The sequence below is a fragment of the Schistocerca americana genome, chromosome 2, assembly GCF_021461395.2.
Source record: "Schistocerca americana isolate TAMUIC-IGC-003095 chromosome 2, iqSchAmer2.1, whole genome shotgun sequence".
In the NCBI taxonomy this organism is placed as follows: Eukaryota; Metazoa; Arthropoda; class Insecta; order Orthoptera; family Acrididae; genus Schistocerca; species Schistocerca americana.
Genome location: NC_060120.1, coordinates 265,614,475 through 265,625,149, shown reverse-complemented (window position 1 = coordinate 265,625,149; position 10,675 = coordinate 265,614,475). Strand labels below are relative to the sequence as shown.

The 10,675-nt window shown below is 39.7% G+C and overlaps 1 protein-coding gene across 1 annotated transcript; it reads right to left on the bottom strand.

The window, feature by feature from the left end:
• Positions 1-8,156: 8,156 nt before the first annotated feature.
• On the bottom strand, positions 8,157-10,215 carry LOC124596219 (histidine-rich glycoprotein-like). Its single transcript, XM_047135274.1, has 2 exons — positions 10,180-10,215; positions 8,157-8,747 (listed from the first exon to the last, which is right to left on the bottom strand). The coding sequence occupies exons 1-2, from the start codon at positions 10,192-10,194 to the stop codon at positions 8,370-8,372; spliced, it is 393 nt and encodes a 130-aa protein (XP_046991230.1). The 5' UTR covers positions 10,195-10,215; the 3' UTR covers positions 8,157-8,369.
• Between the last annotated feature and the right edge of the window lie 460 nt (positions 10,216-10,675).

The following is a 10,675-nucleotide window of genomic DNA, read 5'->3' as shown; positions in this document are numbered from 1 at the left end:
ACGCGAGAGGCACCAAGATCTGCATAACGCGTTCCCGTTCACAGGAGCCTGTGAACGGACGCGTTATGCAGATTTTGGTGCCTCTCGCGTCCATAGAAAAGATAACCTGAAGATGCCTAAATAAGGCATCAGTCGCTTATGTAGTATGGTGTTATATTTTGGGGTAACTCTTTCCATTCTCAAAGGATATTTTTGGCTCAGAAACGGGCACTTCGGGCTATAAGTGGTGTGAGTTCTCAAACTTTTTGTCGACCCCTGATCACTCGTCTGGGTATTCTGTCATTGGCTTCTCTACATATATATTCTTTACTGTCGTTTCTTGTTAACAATATCAGCTTATTCACAAGAATTTGTAGCTTTCACTCAGTTAATACAAGGCAGAAATTCAATCTACATTTGGATCACACTTCCTTGGCTTTTTGCGAAAAGGTGTGCAGTGTACTGCTGCATCCATTTTCAATAAGCTGCCATAGAAATTGAAAAATCTTAGCAGTAATCCACACGCTTTCAAATAGAAACTAAATCGTTTCCTCATGAGTCACTCCTTCTATTCTGTCCAGGAGTTCCTCGAAAAATTAAGCTGATTCTTATGTTATATCGATGGCAGCGTATACATAAACTTACGGTATGTCTTTCTTTGGGTATAGAAACATTTTATTTTATCTGCCATTACTTTATGTTGTAATTTCATTCACTGACAGGTTCCATGTGCTTGGAAATTTGCTCCGTAGTTTGGTCCTACGGAAGTAGAAGCGCACAATTAAAAAAAATATTTTTCTCATTCTGTGTCACTGTTCTCCAAAGAACTGTCAAGTATAGACATCACTGAATTAGAACTAGTTGCTAGGAACAGTTTTATTCTATAAAAGAACAAATGTATCACATAGACTTAACCGATTCCTATTAAACAAATTACTCCTTGCAATACAAGTGAGTTGTGTATATGCAAAAGAAAACTGGAAATGGAGGAGAGCAAAGACGAAAAATGAAAACTGGAGTATTTGGAGACTACAACTGCCATAACAGAAGAATATAAACTGCTGTTGGAAAGTCAAGTAGCCACTTCAAGTATGGAAACAGTACTTCATATTGCTTTAAACACAGCACACGGAAAAATATGAGTGAGACGGAAAGGCAAAGATCTCAGCATTTACTGTAAGTTCCAACGGAAAGTGGCCTCAGATTGTAGAAATCCATTGATCCAAGGATGTTTACTAACTCAGAGGATAAAGGAAAAGTCTGTTTTTAAACATTCATTCCCATTTGGATCTGCATTCAAAGGACAGCTATATTTTATTAACTTGTGGTGAACTCGACACTGTGCACCTAGCAACAGAAAAACCCTCTGCATTTTTTACAAAAAAACGGAATTACTACATTCATTTGCAAAAATTATGAACTTCGTTATACACGAATTGTTCAATAATGTGGAGGAGAAGGGGTGCCATCTTAAAACCAAGAGAGAATGGTATGTTTTAACAATATTACTATGCACGAAAGGAAAGGCAAAACTAAAACTGGTGAACGTTATTGGTTAGAATAACTGCAAGAAGGAATAGAGCTAATTGTTAAGGCCATGGAACAGGTGATTTATAGGAAAAATTAGAAATCTATCACAGTTAGAGAACATATTTTCTTTATGTTTGTAAAATTAGTGTCTGGAGAAAGAATTAGGTGATTCATAAGTAGATTTAAATTATAACTTCAAAAATAATCTGATGCAATTAAAACTACACTAAAGAAGCGTAAAGAAAGAGATTTTTCTGTTTGTAACTGTATTTGCAAAGATTAATAACGTTTTTCCTCAAGGATTTGCTACTCTGCCAGTAATCGTAAACTTCTCCCTTTTCTTTGTATCTTTTGATGGTGATCTCACAAAGTAGCCAAAAGTGTACTTTGGGTGACCTTGAAAAGTATTTGAAACTAGGCAGCCAAAAGGGCAGCATGCTCCATTTCTTACCTATATGAAAAAGAGCATATTCGAAAAAAATTTGACCATGATTGCGAGCACAAATATGTAAAGGGCGTTCAAAAAGGAAGGAGCCGGAGGCATAATTACAGAAACCAATATTGACCCTGGCTGTTGAGGAACTTGTCCCACTGTGACACAAGGCGGTGAATGGCTGCCTCATAAAATTCCCGGGACTGCGATGTTAACCAGTTCAGCACTTACAGGTGGACGCCGTCGTCCGAGGTGAATCGTTTGCCCCTCAGAGCTTTTTAAGGGACCAAAAATGGTGTAATCACAGGAAGAGAAGTCCGGACTGTATGGAAGGTGGCCTAGAACCTCCCATTTGAATTCCTGCATAAGTGCCGCGACTGTGTTGGCCGTATGAGGCTTTGCATTCTCGTGGAGCAGAATGACACCCAAGGTGAGATTGCCTGGTCGTTTTGATTTGATCGCTTTTCGAATAGTGGTCAAGGTTTGAGAGTAACGCTGGGCATTCACTGTTTTTCCGTGCTGCAGGAAGTGAATCAGAAGGGGGCCAGCTGGGAATTTTATGAGACAGCCAGTGACTGCCTTGTGTCACAGTAGGACAAGTGTCTCAACACCCAGGGTCAATACTTCTAACATACAGGTACTGATTTCTGTAATTATGCCTCCGGCTCGTTTCTTTTTGAACGCACCTTATACATAAGTGGAGTAGTGTAAAGGTGTCTGTTAGTTGTTTGAATGTCGAGTGAGTAACAGTGTTAGCACGGATCAGTTGCCTCATACTGTTGGCTACAGACAGCATCATGGTAAGCCCTAAATTTTGCATCACATAGCTTTTGAATTAAACACTGTGTTCCTGGTAATGACGTTCCTCTCACAATTATTCTAATAGTAACCATTTACTATGCTACTATTGTATTAGGTAAATGGTATTGCCTCCCCTATCATTCACAATTGTGACTTCAGCTGTCTTTTGTATTTAAGATGCAGTGTGTGAGCTGTTTTGTCAGTTGTCTGGTCGGTGACTGAGTAACATTATTAGCACAATCACAATCACAATTAACTGCCTCCTACTATTGATTACACAGCATCAAGGTGAGTTCTGTTTTGTGTCATACAGATGATTGAGGGTTTTAAGAGCATGAGGTTGCAGCAGCCACTGGATCAGTGACCATCACTGATCACTGGCCGTATTGATCGCTGTATCAGTGATCACTGACCATGATTCATCGACCATTGTTGACACCATAAAATCCACTTTTAAGTTTCAGATGACTTCAAAATAAACTGCAGAAGATTTGAAAATAACAAAAAATGCTGTTGTTCAAGGCTTACCGGTTAAAAAGACCACTTAAAATTTTCAAACGCTTTTTAGCACACAGGGAATCAGATTAAGGGGAGGAAGTAAATAAATCAGACCCTACTTACGAAGGAAATGTACACAACGGAAGCTACAGTGTTTTCAAAGAATAAGCTTTATATCAAGCTCTATGAGTAAAAACGCTAAACAACAATTTTTAAATAGTTCCTTACCGTTACCAACTGGAGATATTAATGATATATTATTCTTAGTTTCAGACGCTAATTCTCATGTGCCTAATGTTGGATTCAAAAAATCTCGCCAGGTTTGGGCAGATGAGAGGAGTTGCGGTTCAAGAAGCTCTGACTTAAACTTCCCAGCAGATCCACTCCTCGGAGACTGGGACAATTGTTCTGAAAGAAGACGACTGAAGACTTCAAAAACAAATTATGAAAGCAGGAGGTGGCGAAGATGAAGAAGAACAATAAGAAGGTGATGGCTACGATGAGGAAAATGGTGATGATTATGAGAAAGAATATGACGATATGAAGCAGACGCAGAAGAGAATGATGTTCAAGACTGGAAGATGGTCTCCAGTAAATCACCAACAGGTATTAACCCAAATGAACTTGTAGAGCGATTTTAGTATTGTTACTGGCTTCAAAACCGGTGGTCAGTAATTCACATGATAACGAAATACTGTCTAGTGAAGAGGAACTTCGAAAATTGTCGATTATTGCCTGAAGATGCTTAAGAATAGATTGAAATTGCATATGAGAATATTAAGTCATTGCCTTAACCATTTTTATGCCTTTCGAAAGACAAGAAATATTATTTTTATTCAAAAATTGCATTGTTTTGTAAATTACTCAAAGTCCTTTTTATGCCTTTAGCAAGACAAAAAATATTATTTTTATTCAAAACTTGCATTATTTTGTAAATTACTCAAAATCAGTTTTAAAAATGTAACGACGAAAATCTCACCTTATAACGGTGATGTATGATGATTGAGAGAGTGGAAATGGGATCTGCTGTAATTTAAAAATTTTTGAATGCATGCAGTAGGGAAACTAGACGTTTTCTACACTCGTATCTGTTTTCTTTGACTTACACGCTACAGATTCTCTAGATGGATTCCAGGAGGGAAAAATCTTATTAAATGCCTCCATTGTGTAGCTTGAAGTCTGATGAGAGACACAGCTTGAGAAGGGCTATCTTTAGGATAAGCAGGTAAGGTGATGAATTCAGTGAGCGCTTCAGCCAATATTATTCTGAAATCCGTAAAGTGAAGTAAGATCCAGACTCTCATTGTCAATAACATGTCGAAATTTGGATAGGGTGAGAAATCTTTTATAAGGCGATAATGGAATGTGGTTGGATTTTCTAATGGGCCAGTAGGACTGAAGGAAAGGCCTGAACCTGGCCCATTAGGATATGCAAAGAAAAAAATCCATTCTGTTCATCTTCAATAGTTTCAACCATTTACTTTTAAATTAAAAATTTGGATTTCTATTGTAAAATTGACTTGCATATTTATCTGCTTTTATTGCTATGTGGTTCCACAAATCATCTTGTATGAATTGCGAAACAATGTGAAGAGGGCAAGGACAGGGAAGATGTTGCCTAAGTGCCCTTGGAATAACATTTTTATTTCATTCAAAGTTTCAGCATATAGAAACGAAGTGCAGCTTATCTGTTTCCTCTCCAAAAGATTCGAGATACTAAAAAGACACAGTTTCTGGGATATTTCAGGGTGCTCATGTTCATGGTGCTGGTGGAAGCTCGGAAGAAAAAACAAGAAACTTGCTGAGTAATGCTTACTAATCACATTTATGTATAAGTATCATATTTTTACCCGCTGAATCAGCAGGGCAGCACATTATGAACACAAGAGAAAGAAGACATGGGTTGAAGCTGAGCCGTCAGTGATTATCAGCACAATCACCCTCTTTGCAAAAGATGTAAGTACAACTGCCACTGCTTCTTATGAGATTCTATATAGTTTGCTTATCAATTACTTGCTGTAATACATGAAATCTGGGAGCCAGTGTTACAGAATATGATGAGTCTGGGGAGTGCAGTACTCACTGTCAGACCATCAACATTGGAGAAAAGGCAGCGCCATCTGATATTCAGCACAAAATGTATGACCAACAAATCTGAAGCACTGGTGCTGGTTCATCTGAAGGATTGCAAGGTATGTATATTGCCCACCAAATTCGATTTCTTCAACAGTGATAATGTGTGCATAATATATCTTGGGAGCGAGAATAACATGGCCACATCAATTTTAAAAATATTGATAACTGATTGGATACGCAAAAATGTGAGTTTTTATTCACAAAGTATCTTGCAATCGAAGAATAAGAGATGTTAGTATTAGTTATCTAATAGAAGACTGCTGTGACTGCTCGTTTATTTGCCAGTGTGTTTAGCTCACACTTATAAAGTTATTGGTGATCTAAAAGATTTTATAAAAGTGAATGGGAGAATAACACACTTGTTTCAGAGAGTGCTTACCAATTATTAACACTATGTTGTTTTTGAAATATATGTTTGGTACAAATGACAACTTTTTCTGTCCAGTATAAGTAGCTGGTCGATTGCTATATTAAAGATGTACCTTGTAAGATAAAAAAAAAAACAATGTCCACGGAGGAATTATCCGAATGGGTCGGAAATAGGTAGATATGTTGTACATGTGCAGAGAAGCAGATGATTACACTTTCAGAAAAACTGGACGATCTGTTCAAGAGAAAGAGCTTCACAAATCGTGCAAGTGAATAACACGTTGGTCCACCTCTGGCCTTTATGTAAGCAGTTATTTGGCCTGTCATTGTTCAACAGAGTCGTTAGATGTCCTCTAGAGGGATATCGTACTAAATTTTGTCCAATAGGTGCGTCAGATCGTCAAAATTCCGAGCTGGTTGGAGGGCCCTGCCCATAATACTGCAAACGTAGTCAGGGAGAGATCCGGCGACCTTGCTGGCCAAGGTAGGGTTTGGCTAGCAGGAAGACATGCAGCAGAAGCTCTCGCTGCAAGCAGGCGGGTTATTATCTCGCTGAAATGTAACTCTTCACTGCCTTGCTATAAACGGCAACAAAACATCGTCTTTCTTTGCCTTAGAACGCATTGTTCATAATTTATACAGTTTATCCTGAAAATGCTATTCAGTGCAGTTTCGACTTTGTCAAGGCAGATTCCGCAGTGGAAACTTCGTTATGTATTGCAGATGTTTCAAATATCTACTTAATTTGCAAGAAACTGCTACTTGCAGTGGGCAATGTTGAAGAAAGTCTGAAGAAAGATGTAGAATGTGCATTAATTTCATATTTTTTCAGTACAAATCTTGGAAATTCCCAGTGGAAATTGTTTTACAATTTTTTTTTATATTATTGTTTCAACTTTCACTCTACCAGTATCTTCCGAGATCGGAAGGCGTTATATAAAAATGGAGCTTGTAATTTTGAAATAAAAATAACGGCCGACAGACAGAGAAAAACCTTATTTTATAATTTAGGTCTCTAATAAATTTCAGCTACTAACGGAAAACACATTCTTTAAAAATCAGAAGAGGAGAAGATACACTTGGAAACGGGACTGGAGAAGGGGGAAGATTCCATGTGTATTACACGAGGATGAAATAGATTCTGATATCAGATAGCGAACTGTAAGCCGTACCCAGGAGAAAATCCTCCAGAGAAGCCTTAACTTTCAGAAAACGTAGGTACAGTGACACACTCGATCACTATTCACGAAAAATTATTTAAAAAAAATAAGCAATTTTTTACTACTGGTTTGTACATGACAAACTCTCAAAACGATAAAAATACATAAAAACAAGGCGACCTGCAAAATTCATTTCAAAAATATTTAATTCCAGGTGAGAAATCGAAACGAATTAAACGAAATGCACATGTTACAGTTTTAAGGCCTCAAATAGTATTGTGTATTATGTATTTATACCGAAGACCTAGAAACGACGGAGAGGCTTTGCCCCACCATAGCCCTCAGTGCCTCACGACCCCACAACAAGACACAGCAGTCCATCCACCTCACCGCCGTCCCACACCGAACCCTGGCCTATTATGAGGTTCAGCCCAAAAGTGGACACCCCCCTCCCCCTCTCCCCTCCCCCTCGCCCCGCTTACGGGAACGTGTCATACCAGACGAGTGTAACCCCAAATGTTCCAAATGTTTGCGTGGTAGAGTAATTATGGTGTATGCGTGGGGACCATATTTGCACATCTATCGCCGATATAGTGTAACTGATGCGGAATAAGGGGAATCAGCTCGCATTCGCCGAGGTAGATGGAAAACTACCTTAAAACCATCCACAGATTGGCCAGCACACTGGACCTCGGCACTAATCCGCCGGGCGGATTCGTGCCAGGGACCGACACGCCTTCCTGCTCGGGAAGCAGTGCGTTAGACAGCGCGGCTAGCCGTGCAGGCTCCTCAAATAATAAAACAAATATGATATTTTACAGAACTAAATTGAGATCTCTAAAAGAAAACATATAGGTGTCGATAGACGTCTGCGTAAATAAAGCGTATAGATTGTGTTTTTACATAAGGCAGTGCTTAAAAAATCCACATCTCGAAATAACATAAAGAGAGGAAGCTTATGGTCTGTAATATTTTGCACCCCTTCTTTCCCCAGTGCACGATTCTTTCCTTTTGACTCCACATGCTACTTCTTGTGATATAACTTCTGCTTATGGTTGTTGCTATTTTTATTTACAGCCCAAAGTTTTCCATTGTTGACGAATTTTTTTAAAGCACCAGATGTCATTTAATAGTGAAATAGACATTTTTCGAGTAAAAACTACATTTTGTGAGTATATATGTTTTCGAGATGATAATGTTTTCGTGATGATGATGAGAGGAAAGGTAGAAGAAAATAAATATAATCAAAATGCAGCATAATAGAAAAAATTTATTTCAAGTGTCCGTGGACATGACGTAGGTTTCATGTTAATACCACAGCAACAGTAAAGTCAGATACTCTCATCTGTTGCACACAAGTGTCACATGTTAAGTCATCTGAAGATATACATTAAACATGAAGCAGGTCGTTGCACATAATATTTTCTTTCTCTGTTAATGAAGACGTTTCTTACAACTGATCATCATATGTAACCTACAGGAGGGAAGCCACGGTGGAAGTAATCGTCACGATCGTGGTGGTCATTACGATGGTGAATGTTACGATCGTTGGTATCATCATGATGGTGGTCGTGGTGATCATCAGGGTGGTGATCGTGGTGATCGTCATGATGGTGATCGAATTCATCATTGTGTTGGTGGCCATGGTGATCGTCATGATGGTGGTCATAGTCATCATTGTGTTGGTGGCCATCGTGATCATCATGATGGTGATCGTATTCATCATTGTGTTGGTGGCCATGGTGACCGTCATCTTCAGGTTCTGGAGGGGCCGCCCATGAAGTGGGGAATCCAGTTGTCATCATGAACTGTACAGCTACTACGAGGGTGACGCCAGCAACCTGTCAAAAGAAAGTGACTTGCTTTAGTATACACCGTATGCTCTGAGCATATAGTAAGTTTTCACGATATGGCGAGTACTACGACTTCCACACACGCAACAACACAAGAACTATCACGTCATTACTAACGTTCTGATTCCGCAATTTTCTTGTTAAGTACACAACTCGACTTGTATGGATGAGGCTAAATTCAGAGAATACCGCTCACAAAATATTCTTAATCATAATGTGTGAGCCTAGTTACACCCCAAGAAAACGTTTGATGCTAAACACTACAAAGAATATTCCGTAAAGTCTACGTTCTGTTTTCCAAGTCACCAGTGTTTCACTGGTCTTATTCAGTCCCTCATCTCTTCCTCTCCTGTGAAAAAAATGGCTCTGAGCACTATGGGACTCAACTGCTGAGGTTAGTAGTCCCCTAGAACTTAGAACTAGTTAAACCTAACTAACCTAAGGACATCACAAACACCCATGCCCGAGGCAGGATTCGAACCTGCGACCGTAGCGGTCTTGCGGTTCCAGACTGCAGCGCCTTTAACCGCACGGCCACTTCGGCCGGCCCTCTCCTGTGATCTTCTCTTCACCTCTGTCAGTGCTACACCAAGCATCTTCCGTAACGTGGTTTGGTATTTCGCTTTTTGCCTGCTTGTGCTATTTCGTCCATTTACTGTTTCTTCCGTTAGCAGCTTCACTGTTCCTGGGTGCCGCAGCTGATGTGCCACTAACCTGTCGCTTCGGGTAACTGTCCTATTTATTTCATCATTTATTCCTATTTTTATTTCAATATTTCGTACTAGTGGTGACCTTATTTGAATAAATATTTGCCTTTCTTCTTATGGTATCTTGTTTTACTTAGCCCATTTACTGTTTCAAGATATTGTGGGTTACGCCCAACTTCAAGGCTGTCGAAGAAGATAGGCAACGCATATGCACAGGATTGCCAATACTTCAGTACCGCTGGTTTTCCGACATGAACGATGACGTGATTCACTTCAAAACTGCTTTATAAGTTGCAATAAATTATCTTTGGTGTTAGGACGTATCAATAAGAAACACTGAAACAACTATAGCATCGACGTTTCGACCATATTTGCAGGGCACTCTGCAGGACATGAGCAGTCAGTCGCCCTGAAGAGGACGGTTGCAACGACAATCGAAACTTCGATGGTATAGTTCTTTTAGTGTTTCACGATGACGCGGCTTAGCACCCACATTATTTTATTCAGATCAAAATAGTTACTTGATGAGAGAGCAACACGTCTGAAACGTGTCATAAATAACGAAAATAAGATTCATTGACTGATTAAGTTGTATTCATACACTTATAATTTAAGCAAATATGCATGGAAGCAGCTTTTTAAGACATTGTCATGTGTAAAATCATACGTTTTATTTAAGATAGAACTAAAAGCTGTTTTCTGAATGTACTCACCAGAACCTTGTTCATGTTGGTATAGTCAGCGTCTCTCTGGCCCCAAGACTGTTGAGGTGAGACCCATGCTGCTCTTTTGTAGTCAGACCGGCACGATCGTGACCAATCCCGGGACGTTCCCTGAGGAGCGGACGTGCGTCAGTCGGGTAATTGCCACCCAGGAACAGCACGGACCGGCTGCTCCAAGGTCACTTCCTCCTTCCGCCAAGTTCAGCCGTGTACTACGTCACTGGCACTCCACTTTTCTTGCCATCCTCCTCCTCCTCAAGTTTGCAATTACAGATCGGTGCCGCTGGCAGAAATCAGTGGCAGGCATAACCCACAGGTAATAGATTCAACTGTCACCACATCCACTCAGGGTTCAAACAAAGGATAGGAAGTGTACTCAACCATTCGTTTATTACCAAAAACGTCAACACCCTACGGTGCAATTCCATGTCCACAAGAAAATAAGTAAGATAAATCATACGCAACATTACTAATAATACTGTGGTTC